Below are 27,558 nucleotides of genomic sequence, written 5' to 3' on the forward strand. Positions count from 1 at the left end.
CTTTCTCTGTGATAACTCCAGCTTGAGTCAAGTTGACACACAAAACCAGCCGTTACACCAGGGAATCTGCACCTCCAAGACTTTGTCCCCAAATCAGGCTCCTTCACTCCCACTGTGTCCACTTCCTTTATTTATTTATTTTTTTATCATTTACAAAAAGTTAAACAGGGGTACAGTTGGGACAGAGGTGGGAGAGGGGGTGCTTCCCATTGGGGCACAGGCAGAAAGAGAATGGAAGGCAAGATGCTGGATCCCCGGAAGAGTCTTTGGGTCCCGAAAGCAACAAGTTGCTCTATGCTTCCACCCCCTTCTACCTGCTTCCTGTTGCAAGTCCAGCCCTCAGGGAGATCCTGGGCTAGGGGCAAAGGGGTAAGAATGGTCCCCTGGGTTGGCGCCTGGCATCTCAGATCCACTGCTGCTGCTGCCTGCTGCCGGATGGAATAGCTCTGGGCAGGTGTACTGGGCCACCTCAGGCCCCGGCGGAGGGCTTTGCCTCAGCGGATGAGGGGTGCTGAGCGGTCGTTGGTGACTGTGGGACGAAGCTTCACGGTGGCAAAGGGATTTGTACCCCTGTGGGGGATAGGCTGGAGTGAGGGATACGGATCCCCATTGGCTCAGGGCCTAGGGGGCGTGGCCAGGCCGCTGGCCAGGTGGCTGCTTCTCGCAGCCCTCCTGCTTTGAGTCACCTGCTCCCATCTGGCCTCCTGCCCGCAGCACTCACCGTGGAAAGAGCTCTGGGGGGTTCTGTTCCCAGGACATAAGTTTCTGCACGAAGGGAGGGCAGGTTCAGGGACGAAAGGAAAGACGGGGGCGGGGGGGTCCCACCACTCACCCCAGGAGAGCATAAAACTGGGAGGTAGAGGCCCTGCAGGGCCAGATTTGAGAACACTGTGCAGCCAAAAGTCTGGTTTCACAGTTGAGAAAGTTCTACACTTTGCACAGTGCCTGGGGCTCACTGCCCCTGCAAGGTAAGGCTGGTGACCCTGTGGTCTCAGCCCACTCCTTCACCACCACTTCCCTCCCATCCCCTGGAGAGCAGTAGTCAGGGTCTCCCTTGCTGGGCTATTCCATAGGTCTGGCCAGGCCGAAGACAGGTGGGGCTGACCTTGACGTCGGTGGCTGCCCCCATGCTGCCCACACTGCTGCGCCTGCTGCTGGGTAAGGGCGGGGGTGCGGGGCTGGGGGCACGGCTGGGGACACGGCTCGGGGTCCGCGAGCGGGACTGACTATCCCAGTATTCCGAAGACGCTGTGGGATTGCCTGGCCGGTCCAAGAGGTCATCAAGGCTGTGGCTGCCCCGGAGTGGGTAGGACCTGAGTCAGAGAAAGCAGGCAGGCCTGGTGGCCCCCTCCCATCTGCCGGGTCTGAGGCTGGGGAGCAGGGGCTGTGAAGGGGCCCTGACAGGAGGCACAGTGAGCTATACAGACAGACACCGTCATTCGGAGGTGGGAGACCTGAGCCACAGTTCTCCAAAGACCAAAGAAGCCAGACCTATTAGATTATCTCATGGATGTCTCCTGGAGGGGAGGCTGGGATGCCCTGAGGGCACCACCCCACCAACTAAGGTACCTGGAAGGCAGTTCATTCATTGGGCTCATGGGGGCCATGGAGTTCATAGGGGCCACAGGGTTCATGGGATTCACTGGTATCTCCTCCACAGGTTTCACATAGGCCTCAGGGAACCAGCCACTCCTGTAGGGCAGACACCAAGGGCCCCTTGAGCCAGCGTGGCTTTCGCAGTAGTCTGGGCCAAACCGAACCCGTGGTACTTAGCCTCATGCCCCACCAGGGGCTGAGGCTCCTGGGAGAGCAGCAGTTGGAAGGTAAGACAGGAGGCTGTTCAAGGTCATCTGGTGATGTCCCTCAACCATGGGCCCCTGGTTATTTCTCTGGCTCACTGCTCCGCACCGGTTTGGAGTCGGCCCGGGCTAGTGGGTTGCCCAGTGATGAGGGACCCCAGCCACCAGTTCTGGTACTCCTTAATCTTTCAGAAAGCCCATGGGCAGCAGATGTTGGGAGGATCTTCTCCAAAGAGTACCCCTCATCCAAAAGTGGCTGACCTAACAAGCCGGGCCCAGTGAGGAGACGCTTGCTCTAACCTTTGCCCTGCTGGTGGGTAGGGCAGTAGTATCTAGTAGGCTTTGTGCCAGGCTCTGCAAATCATCTGTGGCACATTGTGGGTCGCCATGGTACCCACTGCAAGCCTGCAGTTCAGACCCCCAGTCACCTCTGCTCCTGGTCCATAGGACACTGAGGAGTCTTGACTTCCACCCTTAACTGGAAGCCACGTTACCTCCCCACCTCTGCTCACCCACCCATAACTCACCTGGGAAGCCACCCACTGGCCTCCTGCAGTATATCACCCATTAGTCCACCCCCTATCTAGTCAGTTCACACCCACATCTTACTCTGCCCCTACCCTCCCAGTTTCTCTGTCTTCTACTCCATTTCCACCTGGACCAACACGACCCCCACCTCAGCCCTCCGCCATCATCCACCACCCCCAGACTCCTGTAGGAGGGTGCCCAGTGGTCACCTCTTGGCCCTTCAGGGTTCATGCATTGGCCTCTATTGAAGATAGAGGAGAGGTGCAGGCTGAGCTACACCCTGTCCCCTCCTGTAGAAACCAGAGCCCCGCATACTCTCTAGTGGGCCACCAGTCCCTCCCTGTGCTCCAGGTTGTGTGGAGACTCCGAGGTGTCTGCTTCTCCCGCCTCCACATTAGGGTGTAGAAAAGCCCGAGTAAATTCTTCAGGGCTGTGAGCTATTCCACGTCTCCATCTCTATCTCAGCTCCAGCACAGGAGGGCACAGAGGCAGGGGTTTTGTTGAGCCCCTCGCTTCTGAGAGCCCGCTGCCCATCCATCCCATCAGCCCTCCTATTTGACTCATCTCAGCCCTAGGAGTGGCCGAGTAAACTGAGGCGGACAGAGGTTGGAGAAGGGGAGGCCGGGAAACCTCGGTGGAGCACAGACCCTGGGGCTCCACTCACGCGGACGAGCCCTCCAGTTTGCCGTAGAGCCAGCCGTTCTGAGCTTCGGGCACCAGCACCTCAACTACGTCTCCAGCCGAGAAGCGCAGCAGCGTGTGATTGGCACCCTCCGAGTGGGAGACCAGGGCGCGGACTCTCCTGGCGCCGCCGCCGCCCAGGCGCTCGCCGAAGGAATTGGACCGCGAGCGCTGGGTGCTGCTAGCGTAGAGCGAGGCTGCGGGGATGAGAGTGGAAGTTTTGTGAGCAGTTTATCCATCCTTCCTGCTGAAGCCCAACCCACAGCTCCTTCCCAGCCCGCCCCCTGCACCCTTGGGTGCTAGGTACCCACAGGCCGACGGCGTCCGGGGCAGCGATCGGCGGTCTGGCTCCAACTGGGACGCGGACCTCGCCTCGGCGGGCTCGGGGCCGTAGGAGCCGGAGCCGTGCCGGCTGCGGGGGGAGCCGTACTCTCCCAGGGGCCTCGGGGGCTGCGAGGGGAGAGGGCAGGGGGTGGGGCGGGAGGGGCGGAGCCTAGCTAGCCCCGCCCCCAACCCCAATCCCAGATGTCGGCGTAAGGGTTGGGGACACGGTGGGGCCACCATAGGGGCGCTGAGGCGACACCCCGGCGCCAGGGCGCTAGGGGCGCGGCGTAGAGCGGGGGCGCAGGGGGCGGCGGGCTCCAGGCGCAGGGAGGCGGCGCCCAGGGCCCAGAGAAGGGCGGCGGGGGCGCGAAGGGCGGCGGGGGCGGCCAGGGCCTCACCATGTCCAGCCGGGTGGGCGTCAGGCGGCCCGAGGGGTAGGGCGGCCCCAGCGCGGGGCCCAGCAGCCCCGGGGAGTGGGCACGCGACGGGCTGCGGCTGGCCTCCGATTGCTCCTTCCATAGCAAGACGCGGTTCTGCAGCATCCCCCGGGCCTGGCGGGAGACACTGAGTCAAGAGTGGCTCGCAGACCCCGGAGCCCTACAGGTGCGACATCTTGTGGATTCCTTAAGCACCCCACCCCTTATTCCAGAGCCTGCCTTTCTCGTGAAAGAGGCCAGCACCCCAGCCCTTGTAGAGGATGCTGGGGCAGCCCAGATCTGCTGGGCTTAACCACACCCACTGAGGTTTGCCCACCCTTCCCTGGCCCATTGCTAAGAAAATCAAGGGCCTGTCAGGCTCTGGGCTTTATAGGGGGCTATGGTCCTTCACCATGCACGCATCTCTCTTTGGGTCCTAATCTGAGCAAGCTGGATAGATGCTTTATTTATTAAAGAAAGAAAAAAAAAAGTCGAACTCGGAAGTTTGAGCAAAGTGTCTAAGCCGTATGTGGGTCTCCCGAACAAAGTGTCTAAGTCGTATGTGGGTCTCCTGGACAAAGTGTCTAAGCCGGATGTGGGTCTCCCGGACACCTGGCTAGCTAGATGAGCCCAACGACTCTCGAGTTCCGCGTTCATCAAGAAGACTGCCTCGGTTAATAAAGCAGAGAGATCAATCAATGAAGACACCTGGCTTTATCTCCTTGGCTCACTCATCTGGTCTCCCTGAGCAGCAGGGGCGCCCCCTATGGTCACCTTTCAAGGATTTCTCCTTGGCAGCTGGAGCCGCTGCTGGCCGATTCAGAGCAGTGACCACAGACCCTGGGTTGTAGGAGCAGCTGGTCCAGCAGGCCTGGGTGGATACCATATTTCCTTGCAGCCGGTAATTAGCAGAGGAGCTCAGGGAGGCGCTTCAGGTGTGGCTGGCACATCAGGCCTTGGCTGATGTTTTAGAGGGACTTTAACCCAATTTGAGAGGCATCAAGGCTGGCCTGGCAGAACTGACTTCTCAACTCTGCCCAGCCCTGTTAAACAGCACCCACAGAGAAGCAGAATGGATCTGGACTTCCAAAACCAGAGAAGACACCATGCAAGAATCTAAGAATAGACAGTGGAGTGGAAAGGAGATTCTTGGATAAGAGCCCCTAAGTGTGAAAAGAAGAGATGACTCAGAGGGTAAGCCTGGTGGCCCAAATGTGTGAGATGAACATTCCTACAGGGAGATGGGAGGTGGAGACAGGAGACTGACAGGCCAGCTGGCCTGGGGTACAAAGTGCAGTAGCAACAGTGACAAGAGACCCTGTCTCAACAAGGTAGAAGGTAAGAACCCACTGACCACACTTGCACACGTATGCATACCCACAAATACATCAATACTTAAAAAAAAAATCAAATGAGGGCCGGGGTGTCCTGTGGTTGGTAGAGTATTAGCTTAGCATGCACGAAGCCTCACACTCCATCCCAGGCCTGGCATAAGCCACACATGATGATAAATGCCTTAATCCCAGTGTTCAGGAGGTAGAGGCTGAGAGATCAGGAGTTTAATGTGGCACTCTCTAATCCCAGCACTCAGGAGTGAGAGGCAGGAGAATAGCTTCAAGTTTGAGTCTATCCTGGCCTGCATAGCAAGTTCTAAGCTAGCCTGGTTATTACATAGTCATGGGTCACCACCAAGGTTTTTTCCAGAACAGGAGAAAGCTCCCGGCGGCAAGCTGGGACACAGCTCCGGGGTAGGCACTCACCTAACATGTGTCAGCCCCTGTGGTTCACGTCTAGCGTTGCCAAAAAAACAAATGAAGACTGAGGAGCCGGCTCTGTGGGTAGAGCACTAAGGATGGGAGTTTGAATTCCCCAGAACCCTAAAACCTGGCAAGTCCTAGGTTCCCTCTTGAGCAGGCTAGCTTGCCTGGCCAATCCAGCTCCAGTGAGTTCTGAGTTCAGCAAGAGAGCCTCGCCCAGTGTGGTGGTTTGAATAGGTATGGCCCTATTCAATTTGAATGTTTGGCCCATAGGGAGGGGCACTTTTAGGAGGTGTGGTCTTTTTTTGAGCGGGCGTGGCCTTGCTAAAGGAAGTGTGTCACTGCAGGGGTGGGGTTTAGGGTCATCTATGCTCAAGCTAGGCCCAGTGTGGCACACAGTCTCCTTCTGCTCTCTGCAAACAACAAGATGTAGAACTCTCAGCTCCTCCAGCACCACGTCTGCCTGCACGCTGCCATGCTTCCCACTCTGGCGATAATGGACTAAAACCTCTGAACCTGCAAGCCAGCCCCAATGAATTGTTTTCCTTTATAAGGGTTGCTTTGGTCATGGTGTCTCTTCACAGCAATTAAATCCTAACTAAGACACCCAGTAAGCAAGTTGGAGAAGAAGACATGAGACATGAACCTCAGACCCTACCACACACATGTGGGGTGGGGTGCTGTGCACAGACAGTCTGGTCTCCGGTCAAGCAAAGGACTGGAACCCCGGAGCCCCGGTGGCCTCCTGGGCACCTGGTTCCTGTCATGTAGCTACAGCCTCCCACAGCCCCCCTGCAGAAAGGTATGCATCAATCACATAGTAGCTGATCCAAGCCCTCCTACATGCAAATAAGGTTTCCCCAAACTCTCAGTCTAAGCCAATGAGAAGCACCTGCTGTCAAACCCTGAATCATCCCCAAAACTGTATATAAGTCCTATCCAGGGAATAAAGGTGTGCTAGAACTACTCCATTGTCCGAGCCTTTGTCCTAAGAGCTATAACACTTGGGAAGAGATCTGCTCTCCCGAAGCACCGCCTGAGGCCCTGCCGCACTCCTTACTGGCTAGTCAGCTTCTTGTCCGCCCAGCCTGACCGGACTCAGTGCAGGGCGGCAAGGAATTACGGAGTAACCTGGAAGGCACGGCAAAGACAGAGGTAGAGCCGTCCTCCGCGGAAGTGGGGAAGTGACTTCACCTCCCTGCCTGCACTTGCTTTCCTTTGCTGGAACCCTCGCACCAGGCCTGGTCAGAGATCTCTGTGGGAAGTCTCTGGTACTCAGACCCACACACACATGTGTGGGCATAGTGTGGAAAGAAAAAGAAACTGCCCATAAATCAATAAGCAAAGTGAAAGAAAAGATTATGACGTGTCCCAGTGAAGAAAGACAGATCTGAAAAGGGAGACGAAGCCAATCTCACGTACAAAACTCATATTTAAAAGGGGATGTTCCACAGAAGGTCATTTACCTACTGATTAGCCAAGATTAAAAGAACAGCCCCCAGACTATTGTGGAGGGCCCTGAAGGTGAGCATCTCACAGAAGAGTACAAACCAGTGCAGTGTAGCAGTGTCCTCGGGCTCAGCCACTCTCCATCTGCATCTGGAGATACCTTGATGGTTGTATCATTCACCAGGGAGCTGGGTGAGGCAGGAGGAAACGGGAAAGATACCTTCCTATGCTAAGGACGCCCTTGCATTTCTCCACATGTCGCTCTATGCTTTCTCCTTCCTTAGTGGAACACAATATGCCGGGTAATGGCCTTGGCTCATGAGAACTTGAGTCAGGCTACACTGGGCAATAGCTCCAAGCCATAAAGAATTGCTCTGCCCCAGCCTGAGCATGCTTCACCTGCAGAAACAATATGCCCAGGTATGGGAGGAAATGGAACCGGCTTCCAGACTAACCACAAAAGCTAGCTGTAACTTCCTGGTGTGTGTGTGTGTGTGTGTATGTGGTGTGTGTGTGGTATGTGTGTGTATGTGGTGTGTGTGGGTGTATGAGTGTGTATGTGGTGGTGTGTGGGTGTAGTGTATGTGTGTGTGGTGTGTGTGTGATGTATGTGGTGTGTGTGTGTGTGTGTGGTGTGTGTGTATAGTGTGTGTGTGTGTCCCAACCCTCTCTAAGTGCACTCGTCCTTCACCCTGCAGGAAAGCTGGGCCCCTCACCGCTCCAATACAGCAGCCTCGCCCTGGTGAGACGAAGCCCATCTGCATCTCTGCCTCACTTTTCTTACATCTAGTGCTGAAACCCTTTCAAGGTCTTCCAGCCAGAAAGCCTTCCTTTCCCACCACCCTGGGTTAGTCCTTTGGGAGCTTGAACACTCTATACACTGTAAACAGCCAGCAGTCTGACCTGAGACCTCCGGTCTTAGAGACCTCTGGCTTCATGAAGAGTGAGTGCAGGTCTTGTCCACAGAACCTCAGTCTCTGCTTTCCTCTGACCCCTCCCCCTCCATCTTCCTCTACCTCTTCTCTCAGACTCTCTGATCTCCAGGCTGATCGCTGCCATCCACGCACCCAAATTCCGCAGGACAAGGGAACTCAGAGGCGCACTGACCAGACTCCAGAAGTTCTAGGGGCTTCTTACTCCCCCTCTGAATCACAAAGGCTTGGAGGTTCCGGGGAAACGTCCACAATTAACTTTGTGGTTCCCCTAAGTCTTAGTGGGAATGATCCCTCCTAATAAGTTCATTTCATCTTCTCCCTAAACCTGGGGCACACCCTAGGCAGTGGAATAAGACTTCCCACCAGTCTTGCTTCTCATTCCAAATGTAAACCAAATTATAAAACGGGCTCTAAATTATCTCCCCCAAAAGGCTCTCCCTCAGCTTGTCTCCAAGGCAATTTTAAAGCGCTCCATTTTCTCGTTCTGTCTACCAGGTTCATTCAATTATCCATTCAAAGCTGCCGCCATACCCCTTCAATAGTGGCCATTACCAGCTCCAATCTGGCCCCCACATGACCCTCTCCAGTTCTCTGGCTTTTGATCCAACCTATGACCCTTCTCCCCACAACGCTCCCACCACCCCTGCCAATAGCAATCCCCCTGCTGCCCAGCCCTCATCCTTACCCTCCATACGTCTTCACATCTGCCATTTACTGCACTGATATTGCTAGTCCAGGGGCATAGGCAGGGGCACCCACACAGGGACAAAGAGTCAACTTATTTATTGAACAGGGAGCATACGGCTGACATAATTTGGGAGCTAACCATTGTACACTCATGGGGCAAACTCCAAACTTCACAGTTGTCTCTAAGGGCCAACGCCATTCCTGTTTCTGTGAGCACAAACTATTTAGTCTCTGAGCACTGGACAGTCATCCCCAGCCCAATGCAAACTAACCTGCCAATAGACGACTCCTGCTTAGCTTATATCAATGAGGTTGCATACAACCAGAAACAAATAGTACCCGTTGGTTTCCATGGCAATGGCATCAAACGGGACTTGCTTTGTGTGTCAGGAGGGCACTTCACAGCTGCCACCCTGAAGGGCAATGTGCCACAGTCTTCCTCAAGCTAGGCTTGGATGTTCTCCCAGGATATAGCACTCATCAATATCTTGTCCATAAAATCAGGAGAAAGACAAGCCTCCGGCCACACCTGTACTCCTAGAGGGGCATCAGTGATAGAGCTCCAACAGGTACAGCACGGCCAAGCCTATCAGATGAAGGAAGACCTGACCCTGGTACAACAGAGCACCATCACCCTACGAAATGACATAGATTTCCTGGCTGCAGTGCTCCTCTAAAATCGTAGAGGACTCCACTGAAGGACTGCCAAAGGGAGGCCTCTGTACCTTCCTAACAGAAGGATGCTGTTTTCATGTGAACTAATCTGAGTAGAGAAAATGCTAAACAACTATCTCAGACAATATTTCCTGGAAGGACACCTGACTGCTTAGAGACTGTGGGTCACCCCGTTGGCAGTCCAATCACTGGGACTGTGCTAACTTTCCTCTTTGGTCCCTGCCCTTACATCTGTCTTACCAAGTTCCTCTAACAAACACTGCAAGCTTTCACCACCCAGAGAATTACAGGAATTCTTTATGAGGGAAAACACCAGCCCCTATTCCACCTGGTAGGGACCTCAACGACACATTCCTTCCTCTTTGGAGATCTTTGGCCCTCCCCTTCTTCTCTTTAGCCTTCCAGAGTTGGAATCTGTTGCATAATACCCTTAGGTCATGAGGAAGTTAGTCTGTCTTTTCTGACCCCACAGGAGTCAGATCTGGGGTATCCCACATCGCAGGTAGGGCAGAGGACATGCCTCCTGTTGTCTGTGTACAGGGGAGGTTGGTTTGATTCACACATGGCTTCCCCCTGAGCTCCATGTAACATTGGAGGTTGGAGGTTAGCTGTTCCGGACACAGGCAGAAAGCAACTTCCTCCCAAAGGCGAGATGCAGTGGCCACCAAGCCGGGAAGTGATACCTAGTCTTTAGCATTTAGGAAAATGCAGACCAACACACAGATTCCACCTCATGCCACAGAGGATGACTGTGGTGGTTTGAATATGCTTGGTCCATGGGATGTGGCACTATTTCGAGGTGTGGCCTTGTTGGAGCAAGTGTGTCACTGTGTAGGTGGGCTTTGAGGGCTTCTAGTGCTCAAGCTCCGCCCAGAGCAGAAGAGACCCTCCTCCTGGCTGCCTTTGAATGAAGATGTAGAACTCTAGGCTCCTCCAGCACCATGTCTGCCCGCATGATGCCATGCTTCCCGCCATGATAATGGACTGAACCTCTGAAAGTGTAAGGCAGCCCCAATTAAATGTTGTCCTTTATAAGAGTGGCTGTGGTCATGGTGTCTATTTTGAACAATAAAACCCTAAGTAAGACAATGGCTAAAAGCAAAATGACTGTAATAAGGGGCAGGTGAGGATGTGGCAAGATCACAAACTGACAGGCAAAATGGTGTAGGACTTAGGACGAGTATCAGGAAGTTTCTCAAATGGTTGAATGTGACACTATCATAGGACCACACACTCCCATAGCTGAATACCCAAGGGAAATGAGAACCTGCCACACAGTGGCTCTATTAAGGATGTTTCAAAGAATAGCCTCCTTCCTCCAGCAACCAGCAGGGATTGGACATCCAGACAATGGAACTCACTTCTGCAGGGAGAGGAAAGCCAGTAACAAGGGCCCCACCTCCAATGGCTCCTTTGCTATGAATGCCCACAATGGGCCACTCTCCTGAGACAGGAAGTGATCAGGGGTCGTGCAGAGCAGAGGACCAGATGGGGAGTGGCAGCAGGGAACTGGGTTGGGCTCTACACTTGATTTGTGGTTATGTTGTGTACTGTACATCTAACAGAAAACAGCTAGTCATCTGTGGTGAGTGGGGGGATGGCCATAGCATCCCTTGAGAGAATATAAGAAATGATGTATCCATGACTGTGGGAATGACAGAGAGGGCAGTATGAGGACACAGTGACTCAACCAGGCTGATAAGAATGAGGGGTGAGGGAAGGAAGGACAAGTGGGGTACACAGTCAGCTCAGGTCAGTTAGGAAGATACACCCTAGACCAGTGGTTCTCAACCTTCCTAATGCTGCAACCCTTTAATACAGTTCCTCATGTTGTGGTGACCCTCAGCCATAGTTATTTTTGCTGCTACTTCATAACTGTCATTTTGCTACGATTACGAATCATAGTGTAAATAAATATCTGCGCTTTCCAATGGTCTCAGGCAACCCCTGTGAAAGATCAGTCAACCCCAAAGGGGTCGTGACCCCCAGGTTGAGAACCCCACCCTAGGTGTAGCCGGCATCAGTTTGAATGGGGGCAGTGGAATTCCAATTTAGAAGTTAGGCTGTGGGCTGCGAATGCAGCTCTGCTGGTAGAGCTCCCGTCTGCACGAATGAAGATAGTCCCGCCTGGGCTCAGTCTCTAGCACCACACGACCCTGTGTATGGTGCAACGTGCCTGTCACTCCAGTACTTGGAGATAGAGGAAGGAGGGTTAAACGTTAAAGTTCATCTTTAGCTACACAGTGGGTTAGAAGACAACGTGGGCTAGATGAGATGTTGCCTCAAGGAAAAAAGAGGAGGAGGAAGGCCAGAAATAGGGAAAAAGAAGGGAGAAAAGAGGAAATCACCATCATCGCCATCACCACTATCACCACCATCATCATCATCACAGGTTGTCAGACTGGTCAAACGCCAAAACCTAGTCCACATGTTGTTAACAGAAATCCATACATGAAGAGAAACAAGACCAATGTTAGAATTAGAGTGCAATTAAAAGCATAAAACCAGACTAAGAGAACATCAAACACACACACACACACACACACACACACACACAGAGAGAGAGAGAGAGAGAGAGAGAGAGAGAGAGAGATGATATTTATGGGAAAGGTCTAATAGTCTTAAGCCTCAAAGCACAAAACAACATGATAACTAAATACAGAAAACAAACGTATTAGCAATCCAATAGAATTGAGAAGACCGGACTGTTCTGCAGACCGCACAAAGCTTCAAGGGGTTCACTTAGACGGCACAATTAATGTCTTATTGTTGAACAAACCTACCACCGAATGTAAGGAGGGTGGGCATATACATTCAGGATTTTTTTTTATGGGGAACAGCAAAATTTTCCTTTGTAAAGGAGATTGCAGCCAAAGCCTGAGGATCTGTGTTTGATTCCTGGAAGTTAATAAAAGTTGAAAGACAACCAACTTCTCAGAACGATCCTCTGACCTAATTAAATAAGTGACTTGAATTTGAGTGCATAAACATGTGTCTGCAAAACAAACCATGAATTAACAATACATACAAATGAACACAGAAACAGTGTGGCGAGATTAATTGCTACTCAAAGAAAGCAAAGGGGAAGGAAGGAGCGTTCCTGCTCCTGCGTCCTGCGCAGTCGCACAACCGCCCCGGGAGGGCGTGGCTTGCTCTCCCCAGCCCGACTCACCCGGCCCAAGAACTGCAGGAAAGTGTTGGAGAGCAGCAGGTGCTTCTCAGCCAGGAAGCGGTAGCGCCGCTTCTCTTCCAGCTCGGCGGCGCGCTTGCTCTCGGACACGAAGGCCTGCATCTGGGCGTGCAGCCGGTTCACACTCTCCTGGGGGCAGGAGAAGATTCTGGCTAGGGGTCTGAGCCCTTCTGACTTAGATGTCCCTCTCCAATCCTCCCCTGAACACGCAGTTTGCATCTTCACCCTGTGACCCACTGGCCTGGGTACTATGGCTCTGTTTCTGGTACCCTGCACAGAGGCGTGCAGACGTTGCCATAGAGATGGCGGTTTAAGGAAACAGGGATGGGAGTATGAGTGATGCTCTCCTTGGAAGGGGAGAGAGAGACCGGAGCTCATTAAAAGGCGCTAAAGGAAGCAAAGGTTGAATCTTGGGTTTGGATCCCAGAGACAGAGGCGGGGATGGGAGTGACCTTGCAGGGACTGAATGCTTCTTTCCAGGCACGCTGTGAGTGGAACGTTTGCTCTGCGGGGCCAATGATCTCATTTTCTCAGTGAGACTGAGGAAGGGAGGGATGCTGAGGGTGGCCGTCGGTGACTATCCAGCTGTGCTCCCCACAGCTGTGTTCTTTTTGGGCAGCTCACAAGGGTGCTAGGTTTCCCCCAGAGACCTGTCCTCAGCCTCTCACGCTTTCATACCTTCATCTCCCGCGCGTTTTTGTCTCTCTTGCGTTCCATGCGCCATAGCTCAGACATGCACTTCTCCAGGTTGGCCGCTCGGTGGCGATACTCAATCTCGTAGTGTTGGCAGCTATCCTGGGGTAGGACAGAGACAGGCAGGGGATCCGCACATTAAAGAGGTCAGGACTCAAAGTAATGGACCGAGGGGCCCAGATGGGACTATGTACAATCTGGGTCAGATGAATGCTTGGCGCTGCCCTGTGTGGCCCTTCTATTGCGAGGGGTATCTGTGTGTCCTGCCTGGGAGGGGCTGGGGTAGAGGGACAGAGGGACAGACTTACCTTGATGAACTGCATGTCCAGCTTGGTGTTCTTCTCCATGTGCTGAAGCAAGTCTCCGTGGAATGTCTGCACCTGAGCGGAGCGCAGGATGGGTGTGACCAGGGTGCCCTTTGACCCAGACCCCAACACCCCAACAGATTTACTTGTTATCACAATGCTGCCCACCTCAAAAAAGTCCAAATTATATATATATGTATATTTATATGTATATGTATGTGTGTATATATGTATATGTGTGTGTGTATATGTGTGTGTGTGTGTGTGTGTGTGTGTGTGTGTGTGTGAGCTGCTCTCCTTTTGCTTCCAATTTGCTTTGTGACTTTGAACTAGTTGCTATGCTACTACGCTGGGTTTCGGTTTCCCCAGGACTTGGTCTTATGAGTTCTGATGCTGTGGGCTGGGTAGGGTCCTGGCATGTCCCCATACCCTCTATCAGCCTCTCTGAGGCCTCCCGATGCTGGGAAGAAGTCAGGCCTGAGCCATTGGGTATTGGCTTCATGGGAACAAGTTTACCCCCATCCCTCTGTCACATTCACTTCCGACAGCTCAGCATGTCTTCCTGTATCCTTTCTTCCCCTGTGTAAGACTTCCTGCTGCCCTGGGCCCTTCCCCTGGGGCGAAGATACCACACAGAAAAGGAATTCTGGGAACCCAGGTGCTGAGAGTTAGTATACTAGCACAAGCTGAAGGTTCTCCAGTGGCTGCTCCTGAGAACTTGTCGTGACTGGTCTGCCAGTGCCAGTCTAGCCCTTGAACCACACCTGCCACCGCCAACCTGTGCCCGGGGAATCTTTATAAAAACAAGAAATAGAAATGTGGATCATTTGAACTCAGGACCTCTGGAAGCGCAGTTGGTGCTCTTAACCACTGAGCCACCTTTAATCCCAGCACTCGGGAGGCAGAGGCAGGCGGATTTCTGAGTTCAAGGCCAGCCTGGTCTACAAAGAGAGTTCCAGGACAGCCAGGGCTAGCTACACAGAGAAACCCTGTCTCAAAAAACCAAAAAAAAAAAAAAAAAAAAAAGAAAGAAAAGAAAAGAAAAGAAAAGAAAAGAAAAGAAAAGAAACGTGGATCACTCTAGAATACCGAGTGTTTCTGCTGGCGGGACTACTGGTCAGGTGCAGAGCTCCTTACACCTAACATGCTTGTCCATCCTGCGATTTCCGGGCAGACACATCTGGGTGTTCTGCACACCCCTATCTCAGCCCAACCAGCCAATATAAACCACGGAGCTTAGGGAAGGTGTGGGGTTGGGCAGGTCCTGAAACCAAAGCCACTCTGTGACCAGAGCATCAGTAAAGACAGTGAATGGTAGAAGTGTAGAAATAGCCTTGAACCTCTTGGGAAGCCACAGAATATTTTAAATGGACCAAGCTAACACACTGGACACGCTCAGAACACTTTAACAGGGAGAGCCTGCCTGTGGAGACCGTGACACAGAAAGCCACAGAACTCCACGAGTGGGCATGAGTGGGAAGCAGAGCAGCTTGGCCTGACCCTCCAGCTGCAGAAGTCCCTTATCACGCCCCTCAGGGGGCTAATCAGCGTGGCAGCAAAGCCGAGTCTCTTTTTTCACTGCTCATGTGCGCTCTGCCTGTGTTCTCGTGCCTATGGAGGGCAACATGGCTCCCTCTGTTTTCCGTCCTGTGTGAACCGAGGCACAAAGTCCATAAACAAAGACAATAAATCCAGACAGCCATATCTCACCCCCTCCCACTGTGGTGGCCAAAGGTGCAGAAGACACGGGCTCACTCATCCGAGGGGGGTCAAGTGCCATAGGGAGTGTGATAGTCTTTCTCAGGCTGAAGTGGTCCTTCACAGAGACTGAGCTCAAGCAAGGGTGCTTGCTGCAGGACTGCCTGTCATCTGCAGGTGGCTCAGGGCACGCATACACACACACACATACACACACACCACCACCAAACTACACCACACCACACCACACCATACTACTCAGCCTTCTAGGGAAGGCTTAGGGATTCCTTCTACCTGTCCTTACAAGGCATACTCATGGCATAAGAGGGTCCTGTGAGGTTATCACAGAAAGGCACAGGAAACTGAAGCCAGCTTCACAGCACAGTACCAGCCACGAAGCCCTGTGAGGGCCAGCAAGCTCACCGAGAACTCTCGCCATTGAGGCCAGGAGCTGCCCTGCCTTTCAAACCCAGAGCCTGGCACATGCCTGGCTAGCTCTACCACAGAGGTACATCCTCAGCTGGATAAGGAGCCTTTGGGAAGCTGCTTCAACGGAACAAGCCTGGCCCTTGTCCTCCTGTGTCCCGGCTCAGCCACCAGGCCAATGGCAGTGCTTTCCCAGTCCTCCAATGACAGTCACCCCCCAACACTACATTCCACACAGCAGACACTTGCTCTCCCTCAGAGGCCTTCCCACAGCTCTGCTTAGCCCAACTCTTCTTCCTCTCACTGCTAAGGTGGCCTCCTGGCGCTGGAAGTGCAGGCTGTAGGGTTCTGCTTCTCTTGCAGTTTGGGAAGCAATTTTTGATAATTCCCAGATGCACAGCTCAGACCCCATCCCAACACACCAGGTCTGACTTTCCAGACCTCGTATTCCATGCTAAAAAGAACCTCTGCTGCCAGCAACCCTGTGGGTCTAGGTCAGCAGTTCTTAACCTGTGGGTTGTGACCCCATCAGGGGCACATAGTAAATATTTTGTATATCAAAGACTTACATTATGATTCATAACAGTGAAAAATGATAGTTATGAAGTAGCAACCCAAATAATTTTATGGTTGCAGGGGTCACTACAACACGAGGAGCTGTATTAAAGGGTCACGGCATTAGGAAGGTTGGGAACCCCTGGTCTAATTGGCCAGCCTGGATATCAATCTCAACTTCTCCCTCTCACATCTGCCCTCCATCTCTGAGAGAATCCTGACGGCTCTGTCTTTAGTCTGATCTCTCCCAGGCACCAGCCATCGCACAGCCACCCCTCCCCTGACCACATCACCCCTCCCCAAGGGACTGCATCTGGCCCTGCTGTCTTTTCTGCTTCTGTCCTTCTTCCCTGTGCTAAAGATCTTAGTAAGTATGGGAGTCACACTCATCCTATTAGAATAGAAGTCAAGCAATATACAACTGAAGTTTTTTTTTTTTTTTTTTTTGGTTTTACGAGACAAGGTTTCTCTGTGTAGTCCTGGCTGTCCTGGGACTCGCTCTGTAGACCAGGCTGGCCTTGAACTCAGAAATCCGCCTGCCTCTGCCTCCCAAGTGCTGGGATTAAAGGCATGTGCCACGCCTGGCTGAGGTTTATTTTTTGAGACAGGGTCTTGCTACATAGCCCAGGCTATCCTTGAACTTAAAATTCTCCTGCCTTAGCCTCTGGGGTATTACGATTACAGGTATGCACAACTTCACCCAGCTAAGCAATGAACTATTGAAAAATGGAGTTGGGGGGGCTGGTGAGATGGCTCAGTGGGTAAGAGCACCCGACTGCTCTTCCAAAGGTCCAGAGTTCAAATCCCAGCAACCACATGGTGGCTCACAACCATCCGTAACGAGATCTGATGCCTTCTTCTGGAGTGTCTGAAGACAGCTACAATGTATTTCCATATAATAAATAAATAAATCTTAAAAAAAAAAAAAAAAAAAAAAAAAAAAAAAGAAAAATGGAGTTGGTAATGCCATTTAAAATGACTTCAAATGCATCAAATAGGGCTGGGAGCGGGGGAACCTCAGTGGGTGAAGCTCTTGCTGAGCAGGTGTGAGGATCTGAGTTCGAATCCCTAGGACCCATGTAAAGCAGTACACAGTAGCACAGGGAATCCCAGTGAACCTCTGGCAAGAGGGAAGGGAAAGACAGGAGACTCCCTGGAAGCTCACAGACCGGTTAGCCTGGTGTAGGTCTCAACAGAACAACAAAGAAGACATATCTCACACAAGGTGAAGGCAAGGACGGGGACCTGGGGTTGTCCTCTGACCTCCACAACTGCGCCGTGGCATGGCACACAACACACCCTGTACTCACACACAAATGAACGCATTCATATACAGCACACACAATTCACACAAAGATTTTAAAACGTCAGATAAACAGGAACTAGCTTATCCTAGGATATGTAACACCGCTAGGCTGAAAAATGATACAGCATCACTTAGAAAAATCAAGGGGGGTGGGGTGGGCTCCAGACTAGGGGTTATCTAAAGGCAAATGGTTAAGGTGACTCACAAAGAAATCCCTGTTAAATACCAGCAGGCTTTCCTGAAGAGGCTGACAAGCTGATTCTATGATTTATAAATAAACAGAAAGGGTCTCGGCAGGCAAATTATCTCATCAAAGAGAAGCCAAGTTCTTAGCCCACCTGCTCTCCATGCTCATGCTCAACTGCCTGGTTGGGACGGTGTGAAACAGGCCTCCAGCAGAACACCAGCAAGGGACAGAGCAAGGGACAGAGCAAGGGACAGAGCAAGGGACAGAGCAAGGGACAGAGCAAGGGACAGACACGGCCCCTACATACCACCATGGACCAGAGCAAGAGCCCAGTCGTGGCCAAGATGGCTAAAGGAGACTTTTCCAGTGGAGTTGGGATATCTGATTATCCGTGGTGTGTGTGTGTGTGTGTGTGTGTGTGTGTGTGTGTGTACAATGACTCTACATACAAGGGTGAGTTTGAGAAGGATCAACAATGGATGTAAAGCCAGGAAGATAGTTTCCAGAAGAAAACAGGGGGACACCATTGCCATGGGACAGCAAATGTTTCTCAGCTAAGATATAAGCACAAGTCATTTACAAAAATCAGTAATTCTTGCCCCTCAAAGACTGATCAGGCTGGAGACGGCAGGGTGGGACGGGGGTGTTCAGAGCATGGGCTGATCTTGCTGAAGGCCTGCATTTGGTTCCTAGCACGTACATAGCAGTTCACAATCATCTGGAACTCTAGCTCTAGGGGATGAGACATCCTCTTTTGGTCTCCCACAGACAGGGTCATACTACTTATCCTGACTGGTTCGAAACTCACTATATAGAGCAGGCTGGCCTTGAACTCACAGAGATCTGCCTGCCTCTGCCTTCTGAGTGCTGGGATTAAAGGTGTCCCACCATCTGACCCAATGAATAGAGAGGCCAGAGGTATGGCTGAGTGGCTATGAGTACCGGTTGCTCTCCTATAGTACCTGGGTTCATTTCCAAGTACCCACATGGTGGTTCACAGCCATCTCTCACTCTGGTCCCAGGATATCTGACATCTTCCTCCCGCCTCCATGAAGACAAAACACCCATACACATTAAATAAAAAAGTAAATAAAATGAATAGATACTCAGCTATGGCTCCAATAAAGCACAATCTTGGCCAGCATGGCAGGCAGGCAGGTAATCCTAAGGGCTCAGTAGTACAGTAGTGACGTGCATATACTGGTGGTGACCAGCAGCTATTTAATTGGACTTAAGACCTCTCGCCAAGAGGAAAACCATGCCTGGTACCGAAATCTAGCTAACTACTCAGAGCCAGTGAAGTCTCTTGGAAGAGAATCTACAGCCACCATTTTACTTAACCAGAACAAGCCCTAAGGACACTCTAATCATTTGTCCTAATACCCACATGCAAGTGTGGTCCTCAGCCCTCGCCACGGACACTCCTCTTTGACAGACACCATCACAGAAAACCACAACTGATACGGAGCCATGCAGCCCAGTCCCAGTGGCTACATCCACAAAATGACTCCTGCACCTAAGGCTCAGGGTGCACTTTGGAAGAGGGGACAGAAAGAGTGCAAGACCAGAGTATCATGGACGGAGTTTGCTGTGAGACTGTGTGTCTTGGTTAGGGTTTTACTGCCGTGAACAGATACCATGACCAAGGCAAGTCTTTTTTTTTTTTTTTTTGTTTTTTTGAGACAGGGTTTCTCTGTATAGCCCTGGCTGTCCTAGAACTCACTCTGTAGACCAGGCTGGCCTCGAACTCAGAAATCCACCTGCCTCTGCCTCCCAAGTGCTGGGATTAAAGGCATGCGCTACCACGCCCAGCAAGACCCTTGTTTAAAAAAAAAAAAAAGGTCAGTACTAATGCTAAGCAGATGCTCACAAAAGAGGACAGACAGATGACCAGCAAATGCGTCCCAGTCACAGCAATCTGGGTCACAAAACAAAGCCACAAAAAAAAAAAAACCAAAAAAACAAAAACAAAAACAAAGCCACATCAAGGAACATTCCATACCCAAGAAGAAAAAACAAAATACTGACTGTCCTGAGGTGAGCCAAGCTCATCGTGATGGGAGATCAGAGCTCAAAAGCTCCAGACACTCATCCAGACTTCCCCAGGAAACTAAGCGTGACTATGTGAGAACCCCGCCAGACCGAAGATTTCACTCCCAGCAGAAGTGAGTGCGATTTCACTCCCAGCTGCCCAGCAGAAACGAGAGCCCCATGAAAAACCGTCAGCAAGTTTTCAGCGGGTTTCTTTGTGACAACCCAGAACTGACTAACAGCTGTCAGCTGGAGGGAACCCGCCTGGCCCCTCAGGGCTGGACAGACAGTCTGTGGGTGCTCACACAGCTGAGTCTCAAAGCACTGTGACAGAATAAAGCAACCCTACACACGACACATGAAATTATAAAGTACATATAAAGTAGGAAATAATGATTTAACAGTAGTGACATGGCCTGGGGCTTTGTTGGTAACCCTAGCTCTGGTTATTAAACAAACAGTGTTTAAAACAAAACAAAACAAAAACCCAGAAAACATCAAATACTCAAGAGGAAGAGACTAAATTAAAGACAGGCTTTCAAAGTCTAACATACAGATAACATAAGAGCCTCTGAAGAAACTATACAAAAAAAGGAAAATAATTCAAGACAACTACTTTAAATTAAAAAAATAAACTGAAGGGCAAGAGAGGTGGCTTAGTGGTTAAGAACATTGGCTGCTCTTCCAAAGGATCTGGGTTCAATTCCCGGCACCTCCATGGCAGTTCCCAGCTGTCTGAAACCCCAGTTCCGTGTGATCTGATGCCCTCATGCAGACATACATGCAGGCAAGACACCAATGCACACAACAAATAAAAATAAATAAATCATTTTAAAAAATAAACTTGAAATTATGTGGAGCTGGAGAGATGGCTCAGCCCTCGGTCTCTAAATGCTAAGAATCGAGATCAAACTCCTGTGTGCGTCTACAACCCAGGTGGGGGGAGGGGGAGGGGGAGGAGGGAGGGTGGGGGGGAGGTGGAGAGAGGCAGGTTCCATGAGCTGTCCAGCCAGCCTGGCCAAAGCGGCAAGCTTTTGGCTCAGTGAGAGACTCAAGATAATAAGACAGCAATAGATGGAGACACTGGTATCCTGCTCTGGTATAAAACAAGCGACATCAGAGAAGATGAGAAGGAAGAGGAAGAAGAAAGGGTCTGGAGAGATGGCTCGGTAGATAAGAATTTTGCTACTCCTACAGAGGAACTGGGTTTAGTTAAAATTCCAGGTCCAAGCTGGGCAGTGGTGGTACACGCCTTTAATCCCAGCACTTGGGAGGCAGAGGCAGGCAGATTTCTGAGTTCGAGGCCAGCCTGGTCTACAGAGTGAGTTCCAGGACAGCCAGTGCTACACAGAGAAACCCTGTCTCGAAAAAACAAAACAACAACAACAAAAAAAAAATCCAGGTCCAGAGGACGCCCTCTTCTGGCCTCCATGAGCACTGTACACACATGGTATACAAACATATATGCAGGCAAAGTGCTCATATGCATAAAATAAAATAAAAATAAATAAGGTACACCCGGGGCTGGAGGGATGGCTCAGTGGTTGGGAGCACTCACTGCTCTTCCAGAGGACCCAGGTTCAGTTCCCAGCAACCACAAGGCAGCTCGCTCAGACAAACATACAGGCAAAACACCAATGCATATAAAATAAAATTAAATAAAGTTATTTTGAAAAACGAAAGAAAGAGCACACCTCAGGTGTGTCTGCCTTTTAACCATGAGGGTCTGAGCTTGGATTCCCTCACATAGAAAGTTGGGCATGGTGGCATGTCCCTGTAACCCTAGAGCTGAAGGATGGAGACAGGTGGATGCCCAGTGCTCACGAGCCCCCCAGTCTAGCTGCATTGGCGAGTTCCAGGTTCAGTAGGAAACTGTGCTTCAAAAACTAAGGTGAAGAAAGGAAGAAGACACTGAAGTTGAACCTTGCTCCACTGCACATAGGCATTTGTGTATATACGAGTATGCCCTGAAACCTAAAACAAACAAACAAACAAACCCAGCATGGGGCCGCAGGGAGAAAGAACTAACTCCACCTCTATAGCAGCAGAAGAAGTGGTGAGGCCAGAGCTCCTAGACTCACTGCACAGCACAGGATCCCAGCTAAAGGGCTTAGAAGCGGAGATCCAGCCTTCCCTGGCTAAAGATCTTCCACAGAGATAACCATTGCTCAGGACTGATGTACGCACAGGAGGCTGACGGCGCTGGCACTGACAGTAGCAATAATGGTGTGGGTAAAAACATTAAATTAGAATTGGGAAGGAATGCTTGCTGCTGTCAGCGAGTTTGGCAAGAGTTTGGCTCCTAGCATCCACACGAGGTGGCTCACAACCACCTCTAACTCCAGCTCCAAGGGATCTGACACTGTTTTCTGACCTCTACAGACACCTGCACACAGGTGACATACAGACATATAGAAACATAAAGATAAAGATTTTCTAAACATCAAATTAGGGCTTGAGAGGTAGAGGCAGGCAGCCTATGAATTAGAGGCTAGCCTAGTCTACACATCAAGTTTCAGACCATCCAGGACTATACAGGAAACCATGTCTCTAATTAAATAAGGTGGCTCAGGCTTTGTGAGCACATACCACTCTTGCAGAGGACCTGAGCTGTGTTCCCAGCATCCACAGCAGACCACGCTCAAGAGCCTGTGACTCCAACGTCAAGGGCGCCCTCTTGTGGTCTCCACAGGCAACAGCAGAGGAGCTTCCTGATGCTGGGGCTGGGGGGAGGGGAGGCGGAGTTCTAGACCTGGAGGTGATGCTGCTGCTAGGCTGGGCCACCTGTCACCGCTCCCCCCACCCCCCCCCCCGACATGAGACTCCACACACACACACATGAGACACTCAGTGCTAGCATGCTTACTTAGTGAATGAGAGTTGCTCTCTTTATCTTTAATTCTTCTATTTGGAAAAGGTTTTCTTTTTATTTTCTTTAATTTAAGTGAGACTTGTTTTCTTCACTCAAAAAGCTACTGATAGTGCCACGTTTAGAAAGCAATGACCACCCATGGCTCTGATGGCTCTTGCTGCCTGCTGCAGCCAGTGTCCCTATTCCCGGGGGGACTTCCCCCACCTTCCCCAAGGCCTGCCCCAACATCCCTTTCCTGGGCACGGCTTCCTTTTGCAGTCCCCAAACATCCCCATTCTGTCTTCTTTTGCTCCATGGCAAAGTTTGAATTTACTGTGGGACACATGGTCACTGCCCGTTTGTTTGGCCTGGCCCCTCTGTGAGAGGGTGAGGTTTCTGTCTGTACCCCAGCCGTTTCCAACGGTGCCCAGCAGGTGTCTGTATGGGACAGAGAATCTAAGGGAGAGGCCATGGTCCTGTTCTACTTGGCGTGGCTCTGGCTGGGGGCCCTGTCTAGTTGTCACAGCCAAGATGTTGGTGCCTGGAGACACATCTCTCCTTACAGAGTGGGCCTGGGTGACATTCGTCCCTGCCCAGCCCAGGTGAACACAGGAGCACAGAGAGCCAAGTTCTATAACCAACAACCAAGTCCAAGCAGGTGCTGGGGGCTTGGTACTGGGCCAAGTGTTTGTGAAGTCCTGGTACCAGCAGTGCTAGTACGACTGTCGTGTATAGGACCATATATATTTCTATCGGAAAAACCAGTCTCTGTGTCAAAGAGAGCACCCTAATAAGTTGGAAGAGAGCCCCTTATAAGTTGGAAAGCAGGAACTGTCAGTCAAAATTTCCAAGGGCCCTTCACCATCAGGCCACACCCATCTCTTCACCCTGCAGGGCCTCCAGGCTCCCCAGCTACTACTTCCTGCTGCAATGCATTCTGGGAAGCTCTTCATGCATCTAGCAAGCCCCACTCCCTCCCACACCCAGGGAAGCCCTGCCTAGAGCCCCTGTAGGACCTGGAGCTCCAGAGCAAAGAGGACACACCCTAGCCTTTGCTGGCCCTGGATCAGAGAGGAGCAGGCGCAGGCAGGCAAGTTAAGACTTGATTAGCTCAGCTCAGAAGCCCACAGTTCAACCTGCCAGAAAACAGTTCCTTAAGATAGAGACTCATGTAGCCCAGGGTAACCCCAATCTTGCTATGCAGCTGAGGATGGCCTCAAATTTCTGGTCCTTCTGCCTCTGCTTCCTCATGCCATGATTCTAGGTCTATGCCACCAAGCCTATCTTGTATGCAGCGCTGGGATCGAACCCAGGGTCTCCTGGGTGCTAGACAAGGCCTTTCTACCAACTGAGCTACATCCCCAGTCCTAGTAAACAGCTTCAACTTACTGATTCGCTCCATCCCCCTAGAGAGCTCTACCAGGGAATGTAGCTATCTCCATTTTTCTTTTAGATAGGTAAACTGAGGGGCTGGCGAAGATGGCTCAGTGGGTAAGAACACTGACTGCTCTTCCAAAGGTCCTGAGTTCAGTTAACACATGGTGGCTCACAACTATCTGTAATGAGATCTGACGCCCTCTTCTGGAGCATCTGAAGCCAGCTACAGTGTACTTAGATATAATAATAAGTAAATCTTTGAGTCAGAGCGAGCAGGGCCAACCAGAGTGAGCTGGGACGACCGGAGCAAGCAGAGGTCCTAAAATTCAATTCCCAACAACCACTTGAAGGCTCACAACCATCTGTACAGCTACAGTGTACTCACATACATAAAACAAATAAATAAATAATTTTTTTAAAGATAGGTAAACTGAGGTCCAGAGTCCAAGGGTTCCAAAGCCAGTGAGTAGTGGAGCCAGGCTCCGAGCCTGAATAGCTTCCTGCCTTCAATCTCATTGCTGGGAGCAAACAGAAGCACCTGCTGGTGTCCAGGAGGAGGGCATGTTGGGAGAAGGGGCCCCTGTGCCAGACTGCGGGAGGAAGGGCTGGAGAGGAGAGTCCTGGGCCGTGAGACCTGCAGGATAGCAGTCCATGGCCACACCTGCAAAGGTCCAGATGTTCAGAGGAGCAGGGCTGGGACTTGGGGTGTGGACAGGACCGCTGGGTGTGCCAGCCAAGGTCTTTGTTGAGACACCTGTATTTGCTCCTAACAGCAGTGAAGGTGTGGTCGCTCTTAGAGTGGCATTCAGATGCCAGGGACTGCAAGTGGGGAGATGGAGAAGGAGCAGGGATGGGGAGGGGCAATGCCCTGGGCCTGCTGTGATAGACCTTTGTCTCCTTAGCTCCTCCACTCATTCTAGAATTGCAGGCAATGATGCCTGGACCCTGAGACTCGGCTCCTTGATAAAATGGGACAAAAAAGGCGGTGCCAGCTGAGCCTGCGTCAGGGCCAACTTGTCTCCATGTTACCAAGGGCCAGCAGAGCCCAAGAGATTCCCCACAGATGTGGGGCTGAGAGAGTGAGCTGGTGTGTCTCCCCCATCCCTCGAATGCATGATGCATGCGCAGGCTTGTATGTGTGTGTACATGTGTGTGAAAGCTGCAGGGAGACAGCTGGTCTTTTTTCAAGACAGGGTCTCTCGCTGACTTGTAGCTCACTGATTTCAAGACTATCTGGCCAGCAAGCCTAGGACCTTCCCGCCTCCGTCTCCCCAGAGCTGAGATTATAGGCAGGTGCCACCATGCTTGCTTGGACTTCTATGTCGTCGTTGGTGTTGAGGATCTGACCTCGGGCCCTGGTGCTTGCAGGGCAAGCGCTTCACCACCTGATCTGCTCTCCCAGCCTCTGGGCCTCCTTTCTTGAACAGCAGCCCATCTGCTTGAGTGATGCTGGCCCTGGGGCCCGATACTCACCACCACCTCCAGGTCTGAGTTCAAGTGCCGCTGGGTGTCTGACATCTGAACCAAGATCTCCCCTGGAGGCAAGAGGGGCGGCCTTTAGTGTGGGGGAGCCTGCTCCACCTGCCTTCCTCCTGGCAGAAGCCAGCCCAAGCTCGGGATGTTCCTGAATAGCTTGGGGACCAAAGTCCAAGGATTTCCCATCTGGCTCTCTGACTCAGGACTTGGCAACTACAGAGAGGGGTAGGGAAGAGCTGGGGTACAAGCATAAGAGATGGGGCTCCCAGCACTAGGCCTGTGTTGAGGTGGAGGCTTTAGGAAGGTAACATATAATAGGAAGTCCTAGGAAGCCCTGGAGGTCTGAGGAGACAATAAGAACACAGGGAAGCTGGGAGGGGGTGGCCCATGCCTCTAATTCCAGCACTTGGGGGCAGAGGCTGGCAGATCTCTCAGAGTGTGTGAGGTCAGCCTGGTCTACACAGAGAGAGGGACCCTGTCTGGAAAAACAGAATAACAAAAATAAAACAGCAAAACCCAAGAGAAGGGTCCAGAGCTAAGACAGTTGGCAGAGGCTTGGGGGGACACAGTCACCTCACCCAGAATCTGCGATGTGGAGCTCTGTAGGGCCTGCTCCCCAATCTTCTGTATGGCGCTGAAATACACCTCAGCCGCCTCGGACAGAGCTGCAGGAGAGGTCAAAGGTTAGGCCCAGTACTCAATCTGTGCTACCCTGATTGTGTGGAGGGGATCCTGAGATGTGATGGAGTAGGGAGAAGCATCTCTGGGTAATGTCCAGTACTGCCAGAGAACAAAGAGGCACCAGCCTGGCTGCTGCCGAGGAAGGCCTTCCATGTGTCTCCCGAGGGAGGGCTGCGTACCTGTGTGCCCATGAAGGTGTTGTGTGCATGTGTGCTCATGACGGCGTGTGTGCATGTGTGCCCATGAAGGCATGTGTACACATACTCTTGTAAAGCTAAGGGCACGATACACAGTGAGGGCAAGGCTGTGTGGAAAGGCATCTCCGGCTCTTGGCGTGTGTGGGGAGGGGTACAAGGGTGAATTGCGGGACCCAGAGCTGAGGGTGAGCCCAGTACCAAGCAAGGAGCACTGAGCTATGGCTGCAGCCCCAGTGAGGGCAGGGGCTGAGTACCAGCGTAGACTCACCATGGAAGGCCCGGAGGTAGTTGTTGCCCAGGTACACCAGATTCTCCAGGGCGGGATTAAACTGCTCCATGATGCTCTGAACCGGAGGGCAAGGGATGCCAGCCATGGTGGTGGAAAGAAGGACAGATGGACAGAAGCACCTAGCCCTGTGAGGCCACCCTGACCCTTGGGGTTACCAGAATCCTGGCTGCTTCCTACAGAGGCCTGAGTGGCATTTTTCTGGGAGCCAATTCGAAGCCACGTGTCCCCCACAGCCAGCCTCAGAAAGGCTTGGTCCCCCCTGACATGGTGCACCCCAGAGTTCTCTTGGTCTCACTGGTTGAATGATGCCCACCTATCTAACGCCTCCCCACTGGGCACAGCTCAGCTGTCCTGTGTCCAGACCTCACCTGTTGACATTATCCCCATCTCAAAAAGACCCCCGGGGGTCTACCATGTGGCTGGGTTACCACCCTGGGCTGGAGGGACACTCTGGGTAGTGGAAGTAACCCCCACACTTTGAACTGGGTCTTGACTCCAATCCCTGCTGCACCTTCCTTTCCCTTGGTGACCTTGAACAAGCTGTTTAACCTCTGCCAGCTCAGCTTCTCATCTATCCAACAGGCTGCCTACTTTCTACCTCATAGTGGTAAAGGTATGTGAAGCACGCATGGGGAAGGATCTTCCACATAACTCCTGAGGACCCCCAAACCCAACCTACACTTGAGCCCAGCCTGGGTTCTCTCCCTCTGTCCTGAAGCCAGCCCAGCTTCTCCATGCTCACCTTGTAGATGGCCATGGTGGACCTGTAGAACTGGTCCATTTCGGGGGCCATGGAAGGTGGTGCTGGCACCAAGGAGGCAGGTGGCTAGTGGCTGGCTGGGTGTGCCCCGTGCCCAGTGCTCTGGACAGGCAGCAGGCAGAGGTGGCTGTAGAGTAGGCCCTGCAGATGGACTGTAGGCTGGGAGGAGGTGGCTGCTTAATTATTCACCAGCGGAGTGGGGGGGGGATGTCGATGTGATCTGGGGCGTAACCAGACCCTGCGGGAAAGGCATCCTGTGACGCAGGCAGGCTCCTGTGACCTGCC

The 27,558-nt window shown here is 52.0% G+C and overlaps 1 protein-coding gene across 6 annotated transcripts; it reads right to left on the minus strand.

The window, feature by feature from the left end:
- Positions 1–112: 112 nt before the first annotated feature.
- Positions 113–27,474, minus strand: Baiap2l2 (BAI1-associated protein 2-like 2). 6 transcript variants are annotated; one of them, XM_006520679.2, is made up of 14 exons: positions 27,256–27,474; positions 26,493–26,568; positions 25,925–26,011; positions 25,344–25,405; positions 13,443–13,514; positions 13,120–13,236; positions 12,424–12,570; positions 3,731–3,883; positions 3,320–3,458; positions 2,992–3,205; positions 1,570–1,692; positions 1,106–1,292; positions 722–765; positions 113–570 (listed from the first exon to the last, which is right to left on the minus strand). In XM_006520679.2, exons 1-14 carry the CDS (start codon positions 27,304–27,306, stop codon positions 495–497), a joined length of 1,548 nt encoding a protein of 515 aa, XP_006520742.1. In that variant the 5' UTR covers positions 27,307–27,474; the 3' UTR covers positions 113–494. The 6 variants fall into 6 exon arrangements, with proteins under 6 accessions (XP_006520742.1, NP_808248.1, XP_006520745.1 ...); NM_177580.3 differs by having other exon boundaries at positions 1,106–1,313; positions 27,256–27,427; XM_006520682.4 differs by lacking the exons at positions 12,424–12,570; positions 13,120–13,236; positions 13,443–13,514; ... (2 more) ...; positions 26,493–26,568; positions 27,256–27,474 and adding an exon at positions 7,057–7,491 and having other exon boundaries at positions 1,106–1,313.
- Between the last annotated feature and the right edge of the window lie 84 nt (positions 27,475–27,558).

This window comes from Mus musculus, chromosome 15, assembly GCF_000001635.26.
Source record: "Mus musculus strain C57BL/6J chromosome 15, GRCm38.p6 C57BL/6J".
NCBI lineage: Eukaryota > Metazoa > Chordata > Mammalia > Rodentia > Muridae > Mus > Mus musculus.